General features: G+C 44.6%; 1 protein-coding gene across 1 annotated transcript in view; it reads right to left on the bottom strand.

Moving 5' to 3' along the window:
* The window catches only part of PARG (poly(ADP-ribose) glycohydrolase), a 112,512-nt gene that overhangs the window by 72,315 nt on the left and 15,080 nt on the right, over positions 1-25,117 (bottom strand). Inside the window, exon 7 of the mRNA XM_048505540.1 lies at positions 21,669-21,743. Within this exon, the coding sequence (XP_048361497.1) occupies positions 21,669-21,743 (75 nt within the window). The remainder of the gene's footprint in view (positions 1-21,668; positions 21,744-25,117) is intronic.

Here is a 25,117-nt window from a genome sequence, read left to right on the forward strand (position 1 = left end):
TGTTAAAGCTGCCAACTCCGGGTTGAGAAAATTCTGGAGCGGGTATTTTAGGGTGGAGTCCATGGACGGCAAGAGGATCTCATCAGGACAGAAACGCCACATCCTCGAAGCTGTTTCCATCTTCTCCAGGGGAACAGATCTAGGTTTTCTGGAGATCAGTCGCCATCCTGGGAGGCCTCCAGGCCCACACACCTGGAAGATGGCAACCCTATTTGCAGTAGATGGCCTACACTTTCACTGTGATCCCAGAGCATCCAGTCGGAAAGAAAATGTCTTTGTTGTTAAAGAAAAGGATTTTACTTCTGTTTCCTGGCCTCTGAACTCTACAAGAGGGTTTTTTACTAGCGACTGTTGCATACTAGATAGGGACTTAGGAATTTGTCACCTTTACTTCATCATGCTGAGTCTATCGCTTTGATGTAGACTGATACTCTTAGGACTTCCTCCCTTGTTTCCAAATTTTCCTCGGACCCTCTCCATTACTCTTTACCTCTCTCACCATGCCTAGGAGAGGATGTAGTCTCCCTACTCATCCACCTCCATCCAGCCAGATTAGATTGAGATAGTGAACCTATCTCTCCACCTTTCTATCCAGGGTAATGGAGTTCGCACTAATAAATACTCTTTTTTATTAGATAAGAAACTACAAATGAGACTCTGACTTTCTTTGTGCCTGAAGTTCTCTCTAGCAAGCTCAACCACGTGTTTGTGCTCAGGTAAGCTTCCCTGTGTTTAGCCTCTGTGCCACTCTGCTACTTTTCAAGGGATACACACGCACCAGGTGTGGATCTCCCAACATTTGTTACGTGAACTGCCTCAAAGAGTACACAGAAAGCAAAATATTTTGAATACGGGGGTTCACCTAACGTTGCAGAAAGCTTCAAAACGTGGGTTTGCCCTGCCGCACAATATGCCTCCTGAAGTAGCGATGTCGAGGACTGTTTTTCAAAGGCTGAATCTGGATTTCAAGATACAACGTAAAGCAAATACATCTCAATTTAATTCAAGAGAAGACATTTAACCTTTAGCATCCAGCAGACTGGCAGCTGCTCAGAGTTCTCCTCCTTTGGGTAGCAACTCCTGTCTCTTAAAACTGACACATGAATAGTAGCCGCCATGCATTGCTGATGGCCACGAGCCCTATAGTCTCACTTATCTGGTGACAGATTAAGGCACTGGACTTTGTCACGGCTGTCAACGCGTCAACCTTTCCCTTACGAAGCATCGGAGATAAATGCATGGCAAAAGCACCGGAGGCCTCCTCCTGGAAACAGAACTCCAATCCGCAACCCACAGCTTTATAGAAAAACAACGAGCAAGCGGGGGGTTAGCGCGACAAATGAAAACAGAGGAAGTGCGCTAAACATGGCTAGCAGCAATGGCTGTTTAAGTTAAAGAAATATTTACAAGGTAAAAAAAAACCCTTAAAGAAGTATTCAGAGCAAGAACCCAAATTCTTTGGTATTATGCAATCTATCTCAGTTCAGTAACCTTTACTAAGCATCAAAAGGAGAACCACCAATTAAGAATAGACAAGATAAGAGAACTGGAAGGAATGTCAAAAGTATACAAAAATAATATAAACAGAAAGGAGAACCCAAAAGATTAATTCAGAGTATTCATCAGGAAGTTGGCCAGCATAACAGACCAGGTGATCAGGAGAGCAACAGCCGCAGAAGGCCGTTGCTTTCACATCCTACATGTGAGCTCCCAAAGGCACCTGGTGGGCCACTGCGAGTAGCAGAGAGCTGGACTAGATGGACTTTGGTCTGATCCAGCTGGCTTGTTCTTATGTTCTTATTTCCAATAACGTGGGGTCCTGATTATTCAGGAGATAATTCAATTTGGAGTTAAGAGGGCAAGGGGCCTCAAGGAAAAAGTTGGGCCAAAATTCCATATCTTTTGGACATAAAACCAGAATGTGCTGAAGCGATTCTTCAGAAATTAGACAATACACACAAATATATGCACAAGAGCTCAAGCGCGCACCGACAGGGCTATACGATAAACATATTCTTTCAAGCAAAGCAGTTCAAAGAATTCAATACGCTGAAAAGCTCCAAGAAAACTTCAATGAAAACTTCTCACCAAGGATCGTTTTCTCTTTACAGGTAAGAGCACCAACTAAACCTAGCCAGTGTCCTGATATGTCTCGACTCCTCGGGCATAAGATATTCTATGCAAGCGGTATTCTGTAAAAAATAGATTTCCTCATACCCCTAAGCTAATTTACTTAAATTAAACTCTTACAGAAAGTAACACACATCTCGTTGTTATCCAAAGTCTCTGTTAGCACTAGTAAGAGGGTTGTTCCACAAAAGGGACAGACTCAAACGCACATAACTGTGCTGGTACAAGCGGTCTGCCAGAGAAACTCACAACGCTGCTGCCCTTCCTGGTCAGTTTAATAATTTATAATCCTTACAGTAAGGGAAAGGTCTTGCTCCACAGGTATGGATAACTAGTTCGCAGGTACACTGAAAAGTCCCAAAACTGGTTGAGGCCAGATGGCTGAATAGTTCCAAGGCTGAAAATAAAGAATGTTTCCAACCTCTTCAGCTTTTGCTGAATGTTGGTGTGTGAAGAATCATCTTCGAATGTAATTTACTGTACACTGGAAGTCCGCGGCTTCACGTTGAAAATGAGAGTACTAGAGCACTTATCCTGCATTCGCAATAAGATACGAGAAGTGTCACTAGTGGGCCATTTCATGCTTAAACAGCATTGCCCTGCATCTCTGCGTTTTGGTGTCCTGGCAACGTGTTCTTAGAAAAACAAGACAGAAGCACACCTGCTCCCATTTATGCAATACGATTCTCTTGAAAAATGGTCATTCGCACTATGTCCCATCTCTGCCCAGCCCAGAATTAAAACATCCTTCCTTCATTTTTTCATGATGAACTATATCTTGTCTCACAGAAAGATAGAACCTCAATGTTGAATGAATCCGCAGTCACTTCCTGGACCTTCTTTGTACTGAAAGGAGGTGGTAGCTATCTCAGGGGACCAGGAAAAAATAATGAAATTGGAAGGTTTGAGTTTTGAAAAACTGATGGGTGAGAAGAATCCCTAGGCAACCCCAAGCAGAATGCAGTTAAGCCCACTGTGATAGCCCAAGGCAGTGGTGGGATCCAAAATTTTTAGTAACAGGTTCCCATGGTGGTGGGATTCAAACTGTGAATAGAGCCAATGGGGCTAAGTGGGCACAACAGAGGCGTGGCTGGGCATTCCTGGGTGGGGCATTTCTGGGCAGGGCTGTAAGGCAGGACACAGCCACTGTGCTGTCCTTGGGTGGGGAACCATCGCACGAGGGCTACAGGCTGCCATACTGCACGTGCATTTCCTCCTGCTAGACTGCTGCAAGTTCTGTGCGCTACTGTTGAGAGGAGGGGCAACTAAGGCAAAAATCACGTGGCAAAATCAATTAGTAACCCCCACTCGGCACACACAAATAATTAGTAACTCTCGGGAACCTGTGAGAACCTGCTGGATCCCACCTCTGGCCCAAGGGCTTCCAGAGATACAGCTGGTTTTTATCTGTGACAGACATTTTAATATCGGGACTTTATGTGTGAAGTCCAAAAGGTACCTAGCATGGACATGTTTCAGTGATCAGAGGTCTCTCTTGTGGAGTTGGGCAGAAATATATGCTCTGCAATAATTTCTAAGAGACCTCTTCTGAATAAACTTTAAATTGATTATACGTCCAACTGTATCTTTATAACTCAGCTCTCCAGCATGATGGAAATGGAGCGCTAACTGAAAATGTGGGATAGCTGCTGGGAAAAGGGGAAAGGCTATCTTTCTGTAGATGTTGCAGAGAGATATATAGTGCTGGCGATGGAAAAGGCCATCAGGTCACAGATGACTTCTGGTGACTCCACGGGTTTTTCAAAGCAAGAGGTGAACAGACAAAGCAGCAGCCCTGGGCTTCCTTGTCGGGTCTTCCATCCAAATACTAGCCAGCGCCAACCCTGTTTAACGTCTGTGCTCTGACAAGATCAGGCTAGGTCAGGCCATATCATATATTACTCCATACATTGTTTAAGAAAATCTGAAGTGTAACCTGGACACGTTAGCTATTTTTTTCTTTTAAAAAGGGAATTTTAAAAAGTAGGTTCACTGGGCAACCAATATTTAGGCTGTCGCTTTCTGTTTAGTGTCTGCCAGTTTTTCCTTGGTAATATATTGACCTTACAAAATGTATACCCTGTCTTTCTAATAAAGGCCACAAAGGTAGCCAACCAAAAAATCCAATACATAATAAGGGCACATTTTTTAAAAGCTTCACAGCCAACAAAAGCACATCATTAAAACAGTTTTAAAAATCAAACACATAAAGTCAACAATTAAACACTCAAAGTAAAGAAGGAGGGAGGAGTTTGGATTTATATCCCTCTTTTCTCTCTCCTGTAAGAGACTCAAAGTTGGCTTATATAATCTTCCTTTCCTCCCCGCACACAACAAACACCCTGTGAGGTAGGTGGGGCTGAGCTCCAAAGAGCTGTGACTAGCCCAAGGCCACCCAGCTGTTGTGTGTTGGAGTGTACAGTCTAATCTAGTTCCCTAGATAAGCCTCCACAGCTCAAGTGGCAGAGTGGGGAACCAAACTCGGTTCTCCAGACTAGAGTGCACCTGCTCTTAATCGCTACGCCACTGCTGCTCCTGTGGGAAATAATATGTGGGAAATAATTCTTAATTTTCTTTTCATTCATTCATTCATTCATTCATTTTCAGAACTACCAAAGTCCCATGCTCAGAATAAAAATAAGAATTTGTACTCATTTTTTTCTTTCATGACATTTAAAATACACAGGAAATTAGGACTCTTCCAATTACTTTTTCTGGCTGTGTCCATGAAAATTGCTCATCAATTAAATATATATATATTCTGACTAGGTTTTATCCATCTCCTATTAACGCTGCCTCGGTTGGCAACAAGACATGGAATGAAGCGGTGCGATGGCATAAAACCTAGACTATATCTATCTTGCCACCTAAAAGGTGACAGAACCCTGACAGGTCTCATTTTTTAAAACCTTCATTTGAAAACAAATTTGGTTTCTCAGGAAGGAGACCTTGTTTACACAACACCGTTTGCCACTTGCCAAAGAAATTACTCGGGAGGGTTCTATCAAGGTTAGCCGTGAGTGATTGCTTAAACGAAAAGAGAGTTTGCGTTGCGATCCCCAAAGACCTGCATCAGCAAGAGGCTTCCTCATTGCAACGGGCGTTTGCCCAGGCATCCAGCTCGAGCACTGGGCTGTCCAAGCTGGATTATAAGTGGATATACAAGTGCATAACATAGCTGACATCTCTCAGTCAAAGGGATTTGACTTGCAGATTCGCAAAACAAACATCCAAGCAAGAAGCCGTCTGCTCAACCCTCCGGTAAGTAATGAATGATCTCTTGATACAATAAATTGATCTTCCCCAAATGCAAACACTGGGCACGCCTGACAGCACAGGGAGCAGAACGCAAGAGAGGCACGAGGGTGAAATGACGCTGGAGAGTTTCTAAATCTAATCCTGACAGACCATCAAACCAAACAAACTAAACACATGACACAAAATGCCAGATCACTCTATCCATCAGAGGAAGACGACAGGATAATCAAGTTTCCAGAAGGCACAACCGCATGTAAAAAAACGGTTGCTCTGCTGCCCGCTTTGTTTTTCAGCCACTGCTTAGGCGACCTATTAGCCTGATCAGTAACTCAAGCCTCTCTAGCAAAATCAATGCCATGTACTAGATAAAAATCCCCCCACCCTTAGATACACTTTCTGTTTTTTAAGGATACAATAGGGTGTCCTTTACAAGAGACCATTTATTATGCTTGTTTGTGTCTGGCCAACAAAGCAAACTAATCTGACATTGATGGAGAAAGTTGTGGTTTCAGAGCTCGTTAGGAGGAACAGTAATTTCAGTTATTCTCTCCTGACGTTTCGCCTGCATTTGTGGCTGGCATCTTCAGAGGATCTCTGAAGATGCCAGCCACAGATGCAGGCGAAATGTCAGGAGAAAATGCTGCTAGAACACGGCCATACAGCCCGGAAACCACACAGTACCCCAGTGATTCCGGACGTGAAAACCTTCGACAATACATTGAAGATCTGACATTTATTTTACTAAATTTATACCCTGCCCTTCCCGACCAAAATCAGGCTCAGGATGGCATACAAACATATTTAAACAACGTTTCTAATACATAAAACTACTCGACATACCTAATGTTCAAAGTCAAGATGGCAAACAAAGTCCACTCGATGAGGACCACCTAGCCCTGCTTGGCATACGTACACATTAAAAACTATCCAAGCATGGGTGAACTCAGGAGATGGCAACGCAGAGTGACAATGTGTTTAGTATTACAGGAAGGCCGGCTAATGATGTTGGACATATGAGCAGCCTCAGGCAAAGGCCTGGCATAACATCTCTGTCTTGAAGGCCCTGTGGAACTGTTTAAAGTCCAGTAGGGCCCTAGGGCCAGTTGATAGAGGGTTCCACCAGGCTGGAGCCAGGGCAGAAAAGGCCCTGACTCTGGTCGAGCCAATCGTGTGTCCCTGGGGCCAGGAGGTTTTTATCAGAGCATCCTCTGCGGCCAATATGGGGTAATGTGGTTTTGCAGATATGATGGTCCCAGCCCACTCAGGGCCTTAAAGATTATTTCCAAAACCTTGAACCTGATTCGGAATTCCACTGGCAACCACTGCAGCTGCCAAAGCACAGGTGTTATATGCTCTCTCACCTATGTGCCAGTGAGGAGTCTAGCTGCTACATTCTGGACCAGCACTAGTTTCCGAGTCAGTCTCAAAGGCTTGTCGTTACACGCCCCCATTTAACCATCAGTCCCTCTGGTTACTTGAAACAGAAATTCAGTTCAGAAAAAAAAGACCAGTCTTAAAAAAATGCTCACTGACTGATGAATTTAAATGGAGCTGCTGGGGTATCTCAATTTGAAGACTGACTACAGGGCGATTTTTTTGTGCAGAACAGCACTGTGCCTTGGCAGCACAGAGCCACTTCTAAATGATATTATTACCTATATGTTTATTAAAGCATCAAGCCCAGAGGAATCCGGGCAGACTTCCCACACGGTTAAGCACCCCTGGCAGTGACATCCAAGATCATTAAGATTCTGCACTTTGCTAAGGTGATTCCGGTAAAAAAGAAGAAATGGGGAGGCGGAGGATAAAAACCATCACTTAATTCAGCTGGCACCACTCTTGTATATTAGAGGACCTTTTTTGCTTTCTTGACCCTGATAATCCATGGCTGTATAGATCAGATGCGTAACAGTTTCTTGCTGGCGATCAGCAAGACTTTCCTCCAGTTGGCCAAGAAAATAAATATGCTTTTGTAAAGGAAAAAATCTATTTTTAAAATTAGATTTTGTTTCACAGTACTAACATGCCACAAATGCCTTAATACAGGTACCAATTGAATAGAAGATGTGAAAAAGATTCAGACAACTTCTTTGGGCTAACTTCTAAGATGCATACCGTCAGGGTAACAACATCACTTCCTAATACTAATAGAAGATAGTTACTTATGCAATAACGTAGTAGCAACCCTCTGCTGGGGGGGGGGGGGGGGGCAAAAGGAGAAGGAAGGTCTCTTGATCCTCGCTGTACTCCTACCAGTGAAATTGGTTGGTCCTCTATCAAACAGGATGCTGAACTAGAAGGACCACTGGTTTGATCCAGCATGGCTATTGAGCAGTTTGGTTCTACGGGGTAAGTCTGGCATCGAGTTTCCCACCACCATTGTGCTGTCCAAGGTCCTGGAATGTCTAGCTTTGCCACATGCCTACAGCCGGAACTGTCAGGACCCCCCCCCCCGCCCCAGATACCCTTGCTATGGTTCAGTCATTAATTCACCAGTCATTCTTTCCAGATGTTTCACTCAGTCGGTAACGGAAACATTTTCCAACCACATACTTACGGGAACTGAATTCACTTGAGCTACCCAGAGGAGCAAGAGACCATGATTAGAACCAAAGCCTTTTCCAGTTATACTGTCCAGGACAGGTTGCAGAACTGTCTGTCTAGCCCTGCCTACCAGCAGATCTGTCTGTCTAGCCTTGCCTACCAGCTCCAAGCCCATTCATGTTAGATGGCAGCAATACATTATATTTAGACCAGTCTGTGGTCAAAGCTGAGTGCTGAAAATGGCAGAGATCCCATCAGCTTAGGCATTCTCTGAACAAAGGGGCAGGACTAGGGATAAAAGGCACATGAAATTATCTGTGATTTAATTAAGCTGCCATGTGAACTAGTTCAAAACACTCTAAAAGTACTAAATGCACGGTTATCCAGATTGTAACCTTCTGGCTGCGTAGCTTACAGATGTAGCCTTATTTTTTTTACAGGCCCTCTTTCAGCTAATCATGGCCTGGACTACAAGGCTGGCCAAACTCACAATGATGTGGCTTGTACTCTACTACAGAGCTAGAAGTTAGAATCTCTTTTCCATTTGAGTTCAAAATGTATACTCTAGACCAGTGATTCCCAAAGTGGGCACCACCGCCCCCTGGTGGGTGCTGCAGTGATCCAGGGGGGCAGTGATGGCCACAGGTAGAAACATTAATACATATATCTTTCTGTTTAATTGCTATTAAAAATTTTAAAAATTAATTTCCAGGGGGCGTTAAGTAATATTTTTTCTGGAAAGGGGGTGGTAGGCCAAATAAGTTTGGGAACCACTGCTCTAGACAAAGCAAACTGCAGTGGTATCAAAGAGGTTTGAGCAAATCTCCGAAGGATAGCTCCCATACACTTGGGGAGGACACACCCTATTGGGATGAGAATCAAGCTACCAGTCCACTGTCATACAATACATGTTTGTCACAATTCACAGGGTTGTGATGTGCGTACAGGCCAGTGGTACAAGTCTGTATCAGGCTCAGAGAAATGATGTGTGCATCCTATGGAAGGAGGATCGAAATCTCCTCTACACTCCTCCCTCCATTAAATATTTTGGCCTAGCTATCGAGGGACAAGCTGCCACCATCATCCCTTCTTCAGCAGTGATTGCTTGGGCTACAAAATTACGGAGGCCAGTTGGCGTCAGCAGCAGAAAACAAGACTCTTGTGGGGCCTTTAAAGACGCTCAGATTTATGGCGGTGTCAGTTTTGTGGGCTACAGCATAGCAGAATCATTTGAACACTGGAATCCCCGATCGTGCTGCGGGGCCCGCCCAATTCCAACCCGTCCCTTCTCCTGGTGATTTTGCATCTCATCCCTCTGCCCTCCTATGCTATTTTATGTTCAGGTGGGGGAATCCTATCAGCAACCCGCTTGTTGTTAACACAAGATGTCCCAGCCAATGGGCGAAATGGACTAATATTCAGGTCCAATTTCCTCATGATGGCCACTAACCTGGATAGCTTTAAAAGGGGCTTGGACAGATTTATGGAGGAGAAGTCAATTTATGGCTACCAATCTTGATCCTCCTTGATCTGAGATTGCAAATGCCTTAACAGACCAGGTGCTCGGGAGCAACAGCCGCAGAAGGCCATTGCTTTCACATCCTGCATGTGAGCTCCCAATGGCACCTGGTGGGCCACTGCGAGTAGCAAAGAGCTGGACTAGATGGACTCTGGTCTGATCCAGCTGGCTTGTTCTTATGTTCTTATGTTCTCATATTTGAAGACCATGTCTTTAATGAAGAGTCCTGCAACCCAAGTGCACCCCCAAATGTGGCTGCAGATATGTCGGTAATGAGCACAAGAACATTTTTTTAAATTATTATTATTTGCTGTCAAATCACAGCTGACTTGTGGCGACCCTGCAGGGTTTTCAAGGCAAGATACAATGGGAAATGGTTTGCCATTGCCTGCCTCCATTTCACGACCCTGGTATTCCTTGAAAGCCTCCCATCCAAATTCTAGCCAGGGTTGGGGCTGAGAATGTGTGACTGGCCCAAGGTCACCCAGCAAGTTTCCATGGCAACATTGGGAATCTGAACCTGGCTTTCCCAACTCCTAATCTGACACCTGAACCACCAGTCCACGCTGGCTGTTACAAGAAGCGAGGAGCAGGAACAGTAAACATGGTTTGTTCTCCCTCTTCAGTTATGATGAGAAATTAATCCAGCAGGAATGCATGGACAGCTGTCAAGTGCATCCCATGACTAAGGATGGTTTCTTGATTAGAAAGAACAAAAAAAAAAGGACAAAGTAATCTTCAGAGAGGGTAGGGGGGAAATTACAACGGCTTCTATGCTGAGAAGACTCTAATTTCAGGATGGGGGAGGAAGAGGCACCTTTAACATTTATCAAAACCAAAAACTGACATTTTGAAAAGGGAAGGAAGGAGACAGCATATAAGACAGATGTTAATTTGGATTTCTTTAACCCCCCCCCCCCCCCCCGGAGAGCTAAAAGACGTCTCCTGCCAGTCCGTGGCTAGAGTGATCTCTCAGGTGTATCCTACTTGACAACTGATGCTTTGTTTTAATGACTGTCCAAATTTTAAATAAAGTTCAACTGTTTTCTGGGAATGGGTAAGGAGAATTTTTCTTTATTTTAGTGGGATTTAAGACATACATTTCCATTTGAAAAAGACCACAAGTGACACCCCACCGGCTCCTCCCATAATTTAGACATATTTCCCCCCCACAATTTAGCTGCCTGTCAGAGGGATGAATGACAACCATCCCGTTCCAGACGATGCTTCATTACAACTGCTTCTACAGACCAGACCAGCTGAGAAGGGCAGGAGTCGGCGGCTGTGATGGTTCCTTCTTTCCGAGCAAACCTGACAGATATCCTCAAAACAGAGAAAGTCTGATGACCCATCTTAAGGCTCATCATCTTTTCTAGTGTTGGGCGGGTTAACTCCCTAAGCTACCTCTCCAGAATCATGACGATACTGACAACGAGTTAGGTTTTATACCCTGCTTATTCCCTACCTTTTAAGGAGGCAAAGTGGCTTACAACTGCCTGCCCTTCCCCACAACAGACACCTTGTTAGGTAGGCGGGGTTGAGAGAGTTCTGAGAGAACTGCGACCAGCGCAAAGTCACCCAGCAGGCTTCATTTGGAGGAGTGGGGAATAGAACGCAGTCACCGTTTGTGTGAAAACAAATCCAGTTCACCAACAGAGTTTAACTTTTACACCATGCTGACTCGGGGACAGTATGTGCAACACAGAGAAGAGAGAGAGCTACGGCCATTAAGCCCCTCTCCTCTAGGACACCAGCAGTAGCCAGTCATGTTGCAGCTTAGCAAGAAAAAGGCATTTGTTGGAATGGGACTTCCCACCAATCTGCCTGGCCCTGCTATGGTTTCCATCAGCAAAGAGCCACTTTGCACAAGACACAAAAACAGCACAGAAAAACCGGATGACATGTTCTGGAGCCTGGGGACATTCTGTTCCAAGCATAAAAGCTTGACCTGTCACAGCGCAGCTTCGTTCTGTCCAGACAAATATAAACATGATTTATCAAAGAGCTCGTCACCAGTACGAAATGCTGGCAGATTACCATTCATTCTGGTCTTATTCATTGAAGTCAGCGTTTGGTACAAGTTGTCAATGCATCTCTTATATGTGGACCGTAAAGCCTGATGCAGTCTTACCTTTGCTTTACATAGAGCCCCTAGTTCAGTGATGGGGAACCTTTTTGAGACCGAGTGTCCAAATTGCAACCCAAAACCCACTTATTTATCGCAAAGTGCCAACACGGCAATTTAACCTGAATACTGAGGTTTTAGTTTAGAAAAAATGGTTGGCTCCAAGGCGCATGTTACTCGGGAGTAAGCTTGGTGAAGCAACCGTGCAACGCTTCGAATGGGTGAATCATGACCCTGGGAGGGTTAATCAGAAGCAAGCCGCATTGCCAGCAACCGAGCTTACTCCCAGGTAAAGGATCGTGCCCAGGCTAGCCTAGATGTGTGTGTGTGTGTGTGGGGGGGTGATTTTCTGCCCCCCCCACATGATGAACTCTGTGCATGTGTGCCCACAGAAAGGGCTCTGAGTGCCACCTCTGGCACACGTGCCATAGGTTCGCCATCACTGCCGAAGTTCTTTTAGAAGCTCTACAAATAATAATTTTAAGAAAAACTAAACTTCTTTATCTACAGGAAAATTTGTGAGAGATGTCAAATCCTCTCAGCACTAAAAGGGTGTGGGTGTGTCTGTTCATCTCAGGATTTTATCTGGAATGAGTCTCTAAATAGGATTTGGACAAATGATGCCCACCCATGTAATGATTAGCACAGAGAGATCGTCTATACAAGATAACCCTGGTAGAAAAGTGGGTTCTATCCAGGAGGATCAGGGAGAACTGGTAAAGAACAGAAACTCCAGGCTTTCAGGGAAAAGCGGAGGCCCACTCCCAGACTCTTGGGCAATTTCATGGGTAGGTTTATTGTGAGTGTTGAAATGGGTTAATCCAAGGTCACGAACAACAAAATGAGAGGTCTGCGGTAACCACCAAGACAAAAGAAAGCAAAGCCAAATGCCGATAGTGCTGTGGGATTAAAAAGCCCCTATGCATTTCCCCGTAGCTTCATCAGGGGGTCACTAAATGTGTTTATCTAATCCAATCTGGAGGAACCAGGTTTGATTCCCAGCTCTGCCACCTGAGCTATGGAGGCTTATCTGGGGAATTCAGATTAGCCTGTACACTCCCACACATGCCAGCTGGGTGACCTTGGGCTAGTCACAGCTTCTCGGAGCTCTCTCAGCCCCACCTACCTCACAGGGTGTTTGTTGTGAGGGGGGAAGGGCAAGGAGATTGTAAGCCCCTTTGAGTCTCCTGCAGGAGAGAAAGGGGGGATATAAATCCAAACTCTTCTTCTTCTTCTTCTTATCTATGGCACTTTTCACAATGCTGCTAAACTCATGGGGAAAGGATGAGGAGCCACCACTGAAAAAGCCCCGTCTCTGCTCTCCAATCACTTCTGAAAGCAAAGCTACAGAGAACAAAGGCTTCTAAAGAGGCTGAACAATGGGAGTGGAGGTGATCATTGCATTACCAACTAAGCATTACTCTGCCAGTGAACTCTTCATTGGGTTTCCCGCCTGCTCTATCCCTTTGATTAGGCACATTTGCACTGAAACTTCTGAAACAACATTTGGATTTTGTCCCACTTAATCTTAAACCAACAGTGTTCAGGACTTCTGAAAAAGACTTCTTTTCCTGCAAGGGAAGGGCTCCCTCTTCTGTTAGTCCTTTCAACAACAACATTTACTGTAGATTTAACATAAGCAAACATTTCTGCAGAACTCATTTGGAGAGAAACTATTTTAAAGGGGAAGGGAGTCCCCTGCGTGAGCACCGAGTCAGTCCTGAACCATGGGGTGTGGTCGCATCACGACGTTTACTAGGCAGACTTTGTCTACTTCCCCAGACATCTACGCTTTATCCCCAGCAAGCTGGGTATTCATTTTACCCATCTCGGAAGGATGGAAGGCTGAATCATCCTGGAGGTGGCTACACAAAACTGACTTCCATCGGGATTGACTCAGGTCATGAGCAGAGCTTGGACTGCAGTAGTGCAGCTTTATCACTCTGCGTCATGGACCTCCTATTTTTCCCAGAATAATCATGAATACATATACACTCTTCAGCACATTACAATCAGCTAGGAACGTTTCTGTCGGGGGGGGGGGGCAACAGTATGCTTGAGGTTGCTCTGAACCCATCAATAAAGAGGACAAAAACACAGAAACAAATCTTAAATTACACTGTGGTTTGAAAAGGGACAATGAAATATCATATGTGACGCCTAATTTCCAAGTACAATGCATCCCAAAAGACTAATTATTAGACATTAAAATCACCCTTACTGGCCTATTCCTGAGAGGGAAAGATACTTCTGTTATGGAATCACTTACCCAATAATGCACTTGAGATTGATTTTAACTTGTCAATTTTAAACTGATTTTCACAACAGCATTTTATCACATGAACATTATGCTATTTTTAACATTCCTGTTAAAATCCAGATATTTTACAATGTTTTCAAAGTGGCTGTTGTGAAGTTTGGATCTGTACCTCACCTTTCTCTCCTGTAAGGAATTTCAAGGCAGTTTACAAACTCCTTTTCCCTTCCTCTCCCCACAACAGACACCTTGTGAGATAGGTGGGGTGGAGAGAATTCTTGAGGACCGTGACTAGCCCAAGATCACCTGGCAGGCTTCATGTTTAGGAGCGGGGAAACAAACAAATCCAATTCACCAGATAAGAATCTGCTGCTCATGTGGAGGAGTAGGAAATCAAACCCAGTTCTCCAGACTGGAGTCTGCCTCTCTTAACCACCACATCTACCCTGTGCAGCCGTGGTCTGGTAGTTTTTGCTCCAAATGTTTTTGCCTGCATCTGTGCCTCCAGCCCCACACAGCCAGATGATTCCAGCCATGAAAGCCCCAGACTATACACTTTCAACATTAATATTTCATATAGCGTTTAAAAAGGGCCATGAGTTTTCCAACGTTTTAAATACCTGTTACAACATCCTTGCGAAGTAGACCGGTTGTGATTATCCCAGTATTTCAGAGCGGAGGTAAAAGAGGAACTAATGGCTTACTGAACACTACCCAGCTATGAAGAGGTTTCGACTGGGGAGTTCTCAGCTCAGCGCTCACACTGCCAGCTACTATGCTACACCAGTTTGGTTAGTTACTGTTTTAAAATAAATTGTTCCGATTGTAGACTGTTACTGAAGCACTGGTGAGATATTCTGTATGACAATACGACCGAGAGCCAGTGTAGTATAGTGGTTAAGAGCAGGTGGAGTCTAATCTGGAGCACCAGGTTTGATTCCCCACTCCTCCACATGAGCATCTTAGCTTGTGAACTACATTCGTTTCCTCATTGCTAAACATGAAGCCTGCTGGGTGACCTTGGGCTAATCAAAGTTCTCTCAGAACTCTCCCAGCCCCACCTACCCCACAAGGTCTGTGTCGTGGGGAGAGGAAGGGAAAGGAATTTGTAAGCCGACTTGCGTCTCCGTACAGGAGAGAAAGGTGGGGGATAAATCCGTACTCCTCCTCTTCATCATCTTTTTTTGTCTTATGAATTCCCAAAGAACAGCCTATGACAGTGGTGGCGAACCTATGGCACGGGTGCCAGAGGTGGCACTCAGAGTCCTCTCTGTGGGCACGCACAAACAGAGCCCCCCCCTCCCCATATTTAGGCTGGCCTGGGCTGCTGGGTTCAATTATTAGCATTAAACCTAAGACCTAGTTTTGGGGAAGCACTGTAGGTAACCCTGTTAAGTGCTGTTAAACCCCGTTGATTTTCATGCAAAGAACTAGTGTGATCATTTACCTGGGAATAAGCTCGGTTGCTGGCAATGGGGCTTGCTTCTGAGTAAACCCTCCAAGGGTCATGATTCACCCTTTGGAAGAGTTTCACAGTCGCTTCAAAGCAAAGCCACTGACTACCACCAAGCTTACTCCCGAGTAACGCACGCCTCGGAGCCAACCGTTTTTTCTAAGCTAAAACCTCAGTATTCAGGTTAAATTGCCATGTTGGCACTTTGCAATAAATAAGTGGGTTTTGGGTTGCAATTTGGGCACTCGGTCTCGAAAAGGTTCGCCAGCGCTGGCCTATGACCCAATCAGCATTGGTATCCACACATACCCACTTCTGGGACACTGAGGAATTCTGGATCATAAAATGTTCTTGCCGGCTGCTCTTTATTGCAGGGCTTCTGTTCCGCTTCTGATCCAGCCTGCCAGCCGATTAAGGAATTTGATAGAAATCAGAAGTACTGGGCCTGTTCCAATGATGATGATGCTCTTTCCAAGCCTCCGGGGGAACACAAACTGAGACTGTGTCTCCCAGCTTTATATTGCAGGGTCACCAAGACACTATGGTCAGATGAATTCACGATCTCCCAGTGCAACTGTGAATGTGCAAATCTTGTTCCAGCCTTGTGGAATGCTCTGTCTGATGAGACAAAAGCTGTGCAGGACTTATCTCAGTTCTGCAGAGCTTACAAGACAAGAGATGTTTCACCAGGTCTATGGCTAAAGCCGTTGCCTTCTCCAGGCATCTACACTTTGATCCCAGCAAGCGGAGCACTCACTTTACCGACCTAGGAACGATGGAAGGATGGAGTCACCTCTTTCCTTCTTCCCTTTCTTTCTTCTCGGGACTGTTCCTCCCCTTGCTCAGTTGGCATGGGAGTTGATCGATATTGCAGGTATTATAGGATAAGTATTACATAAAGTGACTGGTTTAAACTGCTCTTGAGCCCGTTTTGACAGGGAGAACAGGCTATACGTTTAATAAATAATAATCACATTAAATCAGAGATGAATCAAACGATGGCACCAACTGACAAGAGTGGCAGCTCAAGCACTTTAGTTAACCGCAGTTCACACACAAAATAAACACAGGGGTGCTGTGTGGTTTCCGGGCTGTATGGCTGTGTTCTAGCAGCATTCTCTCCTGAGAATGCTGCTAGAACACGGCTATACAGTCCAGAAACCACACAGCACCCCAGTGATTCCAGCCATGAAATCCTTCGACAATAAAATAAACACACATCGTATGCCGGTCAAGCCCATCAAAAACATTCCAATGTCGTATTTATTTAGATATATCCACATATACCAGCCGAATAAACTTAGGTAAGAGATGGGTTCTGTCCCCAGCGAGATTATGATGCAGTCAATACCTTTCATGAACCTGTAGCCTGGGGGGGGGGGGGGATTTGGTATTGGGAGCAAGACAGAATGACTTTTACCATTCAGAGATGAAAGCAACGTTCAAAACTGAAGAGTGTATAAGGATCCCTTAACAACAGCTGCCTCTGGCAAGATATCCTGGACTAAAAATACAGCACTGTATAGAGTACAGAAGAAATGATCACTAGTTCCAGAATCAGAGTTTTGGTTGGAGGGTATGTGCGGGTTTTTTTAACCGCACAGTGCTTTTTTCAAAAAGTCATTAGAAAACCCTATGCTGCAGTGCTTGCTTACCTCAAACAGAAGTTGGCAAAAAGTCTTTATTAGCTTAAAAAACTCAACCAGTCAAGTTCAATTAAGAACATAGGCAGAAGCAGCTGCACTGAAAAGCACATACGTACTAACAGAAGTGCTTTGTGGGCACCATGGCATTTGTTCAATGAAGAGAATCATCATTTGCCTGACCTCAAATACATAAGAACACACATGCAGATGGCAAGGGAAAACTGACGCACTAATGGGCAGGCGAAAGAAAATAAAGCCTGGCTCCTGCAGCGGCATGCAGGAAGGAAAGGCTCGTGTTCGATTTCATAAGCGCGCACTGGCAAGCACAGCAAGATCTGAAGTTGAGAGAGACACCAACCGCCACACAGATGTAACACAAAGCTTATTTCTGTTGCCTAACTGGAGCACGGCACTTTGGTCGTGCGTTACGTTATTATAATTAACGATAACAAATTAAATCAGAGAAATAGCGCAGCCACAATCCTTCAGACAATTGTTATGACAGGGGGCTTTTAAATGATAGCCTCATAAGGTCAATAAAACAACGAGGTGTTCAATATTGACACAGTGGAAAAATTGCTAACTTTCCCCCTCCCAGATGGTCGTATGTTCCCAGCTGCACCGTACCAGATGTTTTATGCTTCAGTTTAATTAAAAGAGATTAGTCTAAATAAAGTACTGCAATTTCAGGCTGATACGCTTAAAATATGTTCAACCAATAGTGGAAATCTTTAGTAGTGTGAGTTTTCTTTTCTTTTTTTTAATCTGGTGTTTCCATGAGACTTTCCTGGGTTTGTATTTAGCATTTTAGTTTAAAATTTTAGCATTTATGGGGGGATATGATTGAAGTCTACATAATTATGCATGGGGTAGAAAATGTCGACAGAGATAATTTTTCTCTCTTTCTCACAATAGTAAAACCAGGGGGCATTCATTGAAAATGCTGGGGGGAAGAATTAGGACTAATAAAAGGAAACATTTCTTCACACAATGCGTGACTGGTGTTTAGAATATGCTGCCACAGGAGGTGGTGACGGCCACTAACCTGGATAGCTTTAAAAGGGGCTGGGACAGATTTATGGAGGATAAGTTGATCTATAGCCGTGGTGGCGAACCTTTGGCCCTCCAGATGTTATGGACTGCAATTCCCATCAGTCCCTGCCAGTTGGCCATGCTGGCAGGGGCTGATGGGATTTGTAGTCCATGAACATCTGGAGAGCCGCAGGTTGCAGACCCCTCTTCTAGAAGAAGAGTTTGGATTTATATCTCCCCTTTCTCTCCTGTAGGAGATTCAAAGGGGCTCACAATCTCCTTGCCCTTCCCCCCTCACAACAAACACCCTGTGAGGTAGGTGGGGCTGAGAGAGCTCCGAGAAGCTGTGACTAGCCCAAGGTCACCCAGCTGGCGTGTGTGGGAGTGCACAGGCTAATCTGAATTCCCCAGATAAGCCTCCACAGCTCAGGCAGCAGAGCTGGGAATCAAACCCGGTTCCTCCAGATTAGAATGCACCTGCTCTTAACCACTACGCCACTGCTGTTCCTAAGTCCCAATAACAGTATTCCACAGCAACTGGAGTTTCCGAATTGATTTTGAGAGGCGAGCAGTGCACTGTGTTTTATGGTAGTCGCCACAGCGTGTATCCAGGTGGTCAGATCAGCCGCATCAAGACAGGGGCCATTTTTCAAGATAGGCTGAGTTGGAAGAAAGCTTTTTTTTTTTTTTTGCAACTGCATTAACTTGCTTCTTCAACAATACTGTTGGGTCCGCTATAACCTGGAGGCTCTGAATCCACAGCGCATTCCTTTGTGGGAGAAAATGAAGCATTAAGAGAACTAAGTCAGGCATGGCCAGAAAGTGGGACTTCATGTGACCCTGAAACAAGCTTACAGTGTGCTTCCCGGAGACTATTGTTGGCTCCTTCCCTGGAGCACCGCAGTCAGTCAACAATAAATCCTCGTGCCTGGTTTAATGGCTGCTATCGGACTGGCTTCAAGAGGCAAATTAAAAAGGGACCGGGGTCCTGACAGCCTGCAGACCAAAGGTTCTTCCGTCACTTTATTTATGACTGGAAGTAATCAAGGCCAGTCTTCCATGCATTCGTCAGGAAGAATTAAGGGACAATGCAGCCAACATTAATTATCGCAATTTGCAAAGAAACCGATTGTTTCTTTAGAACGTTTTTGAAACCAAAATCAGGTTAGGATTCATAATGCTGAAAGACTGTCGCTTGGTATTGGGAACATGGATAATTTCATCTGCTCGCTTTCCACTCGTGCATTTAGTAGTTGCCTAAATAAGAGTGGAAACCAAAATATTTGATTAAAGATACAGGCTTCCAGAAGCCCCCAATAGCACTTATGACCTCTCTTCTGCAATGTATTGGAAATCTATCGCACATTCCTTTTGGGAAAAGAAAATACAACATTAAGCGAACTGATATATTAGGAATATAAATTATTAGAATGTTTGGAATTTAATTTAGTGGAGTATAATAGGGAAGCCATCAAATACTGTCTGGTGACTCCCATTGCTCTGAGCAGCAGGTAGAAGGAAAGGCCAACAATTTCAACAGTAAAACCCTATGTCATTTTAGCCCTATATGGTGAATTGCTTACTGCAACTGATTTACTCACTCCCTTTATCATAATCTGTGTGGGCTTCAAAGAGGAAGCGAGAGGAAGGGAAATAGCCACTAGTACAGTTTTGCAAACATGTGTACCACTGGAAGAGTTCACATGCTCCTACAATAGACAAGTTCTGCAGCAATTCTCAAGCTCGAAAAAGCGGTTACGCAGGGATAATGAAAAAAAATCTGTAGACTGATGTTCGGAAGATTTTCGTTCATTGGTACGGACGCACGTGTGCACGCAGGTTCATATAAGCCCTTGACTATGCTAAGCTACCGGTAGTATGCAGAACATGCATCACTTTGTTAAACATAATTTAAAAATGCAGATTTAGACCCCAACCAGCCTGGAAAGGAAAACAGGTGGGTGCACACACAGAGTAGAACAGGAACCTACTCTGGATTAACCTCTTCTAAACAACTACAAGCATTTGTCATTTAATTTAAGAGTTCTCTCTATACCTGTAATGGCTAGAAACAACTTCTTACTACTGTTGAAAGTTAAAGCGCCAGGTTTTCCAGATCAATGGCACGAACTGCCTTCTGAATTGGAGGTCATGTGTTTAAAACAGGGATGTCCAACACTGGTGCCCCAGATGTTCATGGACTATGATTCCCAGCAGCCCCTGCCTGCATGGTCAATTAGCCATGCTGGCGGGGGCTGATGGGAATCGTAGTCCATGCACATCTGGAGCACCAGAGTTGGACACCCCTGGGTTAAGAGATACTTTTTTCTGCAACAGATTCCATTACTTACAGCACTCAAAGAATCAAACACTAACCTATGACTCTCTACACACACAACACCAAGCCAATGTCACAGAGTTTAGCACTACAGTGCTCTTCCCAGCCACCTCTCCAATTTGAACTATGGCCCCTGCGTAAAAAAAAGTACTATTTCTACAGGAAAGATCTTGCCTTGGATGAGAGCAGAAGATCAAAAAAAGTCAAAGCATCAACTACCGTCGAAGCTGTCTGCTTGCGGGATCAAACAGCATTCTATCCCAGCTGGCGTGTTCAGGTTAATCGGCAATCATCTCCGCTGGGTCCCTGAGGAAACTCAACTTCCATTCAAAGACTGGCATGCTCTGGAACCACACTAGCATCAGCAGCTGCTATGGTAATTAGTGAAATTCTTCAGAGCTCTGGCAATACTTTACCCTACAGCTGTCATTCCAGCTCCGGTTCATTTCTCTATTAGATATACATTTCAGCAACTAACATAACATTTCGGGGAGCACAGACAGAGGTAAAGAGAACATGTTGAAGTTATTGGGGACAGTACCTACTTAGGTACAAGTGCTCGTAAGGGCATTCAAGTAATGCCACAGCCAAGGAAATATGTTTGTACACATTCCTGGCAGCATTTCTAGTACCTGTTAATACCCAACACCACTCAATATTTATTTTAATGCACGACAATTTCTAAGAAGCTCACAGTAGTTTACGATTTCAACAAACCAGAAGCCATCTTATTGCCCTCAATACACCAATATATATCTGCAGTCTATTTCCCTGTGCCTTTTTCCCCCAAAGGCGGATATCCTTCACAGCTTTTAATTTCCCAGGAATCACTGGCGAAATTTATGATGGTTCCTAAAAACCACAGAAAATTTGTCAAGGCACATTCTAACTGATTTTGTCCAATACAGCCATTCTCAATTCTATACAATGACTCCATTCTATAAAGTGAGGAAGTCTCGCTACACCTAAGTTTCAGCATCCAAAAGCAAAAGGCAAGAAAACCATGGCTTAGAGCTCTTTTGACTCAGTTGCCTTTGGAGGCAGTCATGAACATCCTACTGGATCCATGGTTTTGCAAGCCAGTTTAAGCCCTGGTTTCTGATCTTAGTTTGCAAACCTATCATGAACCACAAGTTACCAATTCAAGGGTCACACCAAAGATTCTTTAACAGGCTCACGTGATATTCTGAGTCCAATAGTTCTTTCTTCTATGAATATCACATTGATTACATTTAGTTAGTTGCAGGTTAATAACAATAAATAATAAAGTAGCCAGTGTTGCTGCTGTAAAAATTACAACGGCAAAACAGGTAGCAGTAGCTGAATCATATTTTGCCCTTTTCAAAATCAAACAAGGTTTAGTTACCTTATCGCAGAAGTCGGTAAGGGCTGTGAAGTCCCATTTCTTGGCATAAGCGACATTGTATCTGAGAATAGCTTCCTACAAAGAAAGAGTGACAAAGAGTGGTTTTTGAAGTAACAGCACCCTCTGCTGATCCAAAGCAAGCTAGCAAAATACATACTACTGGATGATGCTTCACCATCATAGACAGAGAGGGAAAAAGGGGTTTCGGTACAGATGAAGTTGGAAGGGACCATTGAGCTGCTCAGTAACACAAAAGCCCTTGGTCTGGACTGCCTTTCATAATGCATGCCTAACATTATTCCATAATTCTATCATTTTATAACACACTCCTAGCATTATTCCAATCCAGACTTTTGAAGGGAGAGGGAGCAACATTTTGCTAACAGTAACTTTAAAAAAACCTGACCTGAATGGCTCTAGGCTAGCTCAGGCCCCTTCCGCACATGCAAACTAATGCGTTTTCAAACCACTTTCGCAACTGTTTGCAAGTGGATTTTGCTATTCCGCACAGCTTCAAAGAGCACTGAAAGCAGTTTGAAAGTGCATTATTCTGCATGTGCGGAATGAGCCTCAATCTCATCAGATCTCAGAACCTGAGCATGGTCAGCCCTGGCTGGTATTTGGATGGGAGACCTCCAAGGAATGCCAGGGTCATGCTGCAGAGGCAGGCAACGGCAAACCACCTCTGAACATCTCTAGCCTTGAAAGGTTTACCATAAGTCAGATGAGACTTGACAGGCCTTTCCACCACCAACGTTTCACCATTCACAAAAGCTCTGTAATTTAAGCTACCAAGATATTCACTTTGCTGCCACACTGCTTGCACCTGACATTCACAGCACACTTGCCTCAGGTACATAGCAACCCTAACCGCACTGTGAGCTAAGCTGGGCTGAAAGAGCAAGATGCGAGTCCAGGAGCACCTTAAAGGCCAGCAAGGTTTCCCAGACGTAAGCTTTCAAGGTTGCTGTCATCATGTACTCTCGAAAGTTTAAAGCATGGAAATCTTGATTTTTAATTTATTTTTAAAATTTATATCCCGCCCTTCCCCTTAGGGCTCAGGGCGGCAAACATCAGCATGGGTTCGAAGATGCTATTGGATGTGAAACTTGCTCTTCCACTGCAAACCAATAAAACCTATGAACCTCAAAGAATCTCTCCAAGGCTGCACAGCAAGGTTAATGAAGATTATACAGTATGGATACTCAAGATCTAGGCCTGTGGTGGCGAACCTTTGGCACTCCAGATGTTATGAAATACAATTCCCATCAGCCCCTTCCAGCATGGCCAATTGGCCATGCTGGAAGGGGCTGATGGGAATTGTAGTCCATAACATCTGGAGTGCCAAAGGTTCGCCACCACTGATCTAGGCCAAATACCCCTGTCACAGCACAAAATGCACTTTTTAAAAGCTTGGATGGAGTTCAAGGCACATTCGTCTGTGAGTCCTTTTGAGCTCTTAAGGGGAAAGATGGGACCGAAATACTTCAAATGAAATAAACATTAAAAGTTCTGGCCAGATTGCTTCTCTACCCTAGAACACTGTCACCTTCAAACTAGCTGTTCTTATTTAACCAAAAAAAAGTCCCCCATGAATTTGGCATACTGCAAATCAAAAGATGTGGATAAAAATATAAGATATATGATTGCTGTTCCATGCGTGATTTTTTCTGTAGGCTGAGGACATTGTCCTCTGATGCGGGCCATGTTCTGCTTGTACCAAGCACTTTGGGGCACCTTGAAAGACACGGGTCTCGCACAAGTGGAAGTAGTTAGTGCCAGGAAAAGCGTGCTCGGTAGCAGTGGCCCACCACCTGCAGCACCTGGAGAAACATTCAAGCCAACCAAAGGTATAGGATCCCAGACTTTATACTTGTAACCATGTGTTTTTGCAGATGAAGCAGGTATAACTCATTTAAAAATCTAAGTAAATAAAAAGAGAGTGATTTCAAAGCACTGATTCAAACAAGTATCTGTAAGGAAAAATGTACTCATAGTATAATAATCCAGTGGTTCGAACCCTGTGAGCCACTGACATGGGGGGGCGAGATGAGGGAACATAAGAACAAGCCAGCTGGATCAGACCAGAGTCCATCTAGTCCAGCTCTCTGCTACTCGCAGTGGCGACCAGGTGCCTTTGGGAGCTCACATGCAGGATGTGAAAGCAATGGCCTTCTGCGGCTGTTGCTCCCGAGCACCTGGTCTTTTAAGGCATTTGCAATCTCAGATCAAAGAGGATCAAGATTGGTAGCCATAAATCGACTTCTCCTCCATAAATCTGTCCAAGCCCCTTTTAAAGCTATCCAGGTGAGTGGCCATCACCACCTCCTGTGGCAGCATATTCCAAACACCACTCACGTGTTGCGTGAAGAAGTGTTTCCTGTTATTAGTCCTAATTCTTCCCCCAGCATTTTCAATGGATGCCCCCCCTGGTTCTAGTATTGTGAGAAAGAGAGAAAAAATTCTCTCTGTCAACATTTTCTACCTCATGCATAATTTTATAGACTTCAATCATATCCCCCCTCAGCCGTCTCCTCTCCAAACTAAAGAGTCCCAAACGCTGCAGCCTCTCCTCATAGGGAAGGTGCTCCAGTCCCTCAATCATCCTTGTTGCCCTTCTCTGCACTTTTTTCTATCTCTTCGAGCATCCTTTTTGAGATGTGTATGCTACCAGAACTGAACACAGTAACTCCAAGTGCAGTCGCGAATTCACTGCTTTATATAAGGGCATGACAATCTTGCAGTGGGCAGAAAGGGATGGCAAGGGTGGCAGAGTGATGGCAAGGAAGCCACGAATCCATCCAGCTTTGGCAGGTGTATGCCTCCTCTCAAGGCTCGCCGTCTCAGTGGCCACGACCACCAACTGAGACCAATTGAGCTTCATCTGCCAGTCAGTTTGGCACAGCATGGCTATGCCTCCTATATTAGGTCAGCCAGCTCCCAGCCCCCATCCAGGCAGGTACATCGGACCAGTCTCAGCCAGCTACTTGCCTACTCATAAGAAAAACCACTCATGACACGCTTGGGTGGAACCTACTGGCTGCCACCGCATACTTCTTCCCATCTCCAGTGTCTGCTGGAAATGCCCAGGCTTTGAATGAAGGGGTTGGCTCCAGCCCTTTGAGGTCCTGGTGTTTGGCTGGCAGCTTTCCTGAAGACCCCTCCGTTTGCTTCTTCGGACCCTCCTGCATGTCTGCCAGCCCAGGAGGTCGAGAGCTTCAGGAGGCAGCCAGGGCCAGGAACTTTACTGGTATGTGGAGTCTCCCACTTGATCACCCCAGGGCATGCTGGTAAACGTCTGCTGGGATAGATTTCATTACTCACTAAGATGCCACTGGACAGCACCAGCCATCTCATTCATTCTCAGAATTTAGCCTTCCTTCCACAGACTAAATATATAATTAGTCTTACTCACACACATCCACATAGATATATACACACACACATAA

The sequence above is a fragment of the Sphaerodactylus townsendi genome, linkage group LG08, assembly GCF_021028975.2.
Source record: "Sphaerodactylus townsendi isolate TG3544 linkage group LG08, MPM_Stown_v2.3, whole genome shotgun sequence".
NCBI classification, from domain to species: Eukaryota; Metazoa; Chordata; class Lepidosauria; order Squamata; family Sphaerodactylidae; genus Sphaerodactylus; species Sphaerodactylus townsendi.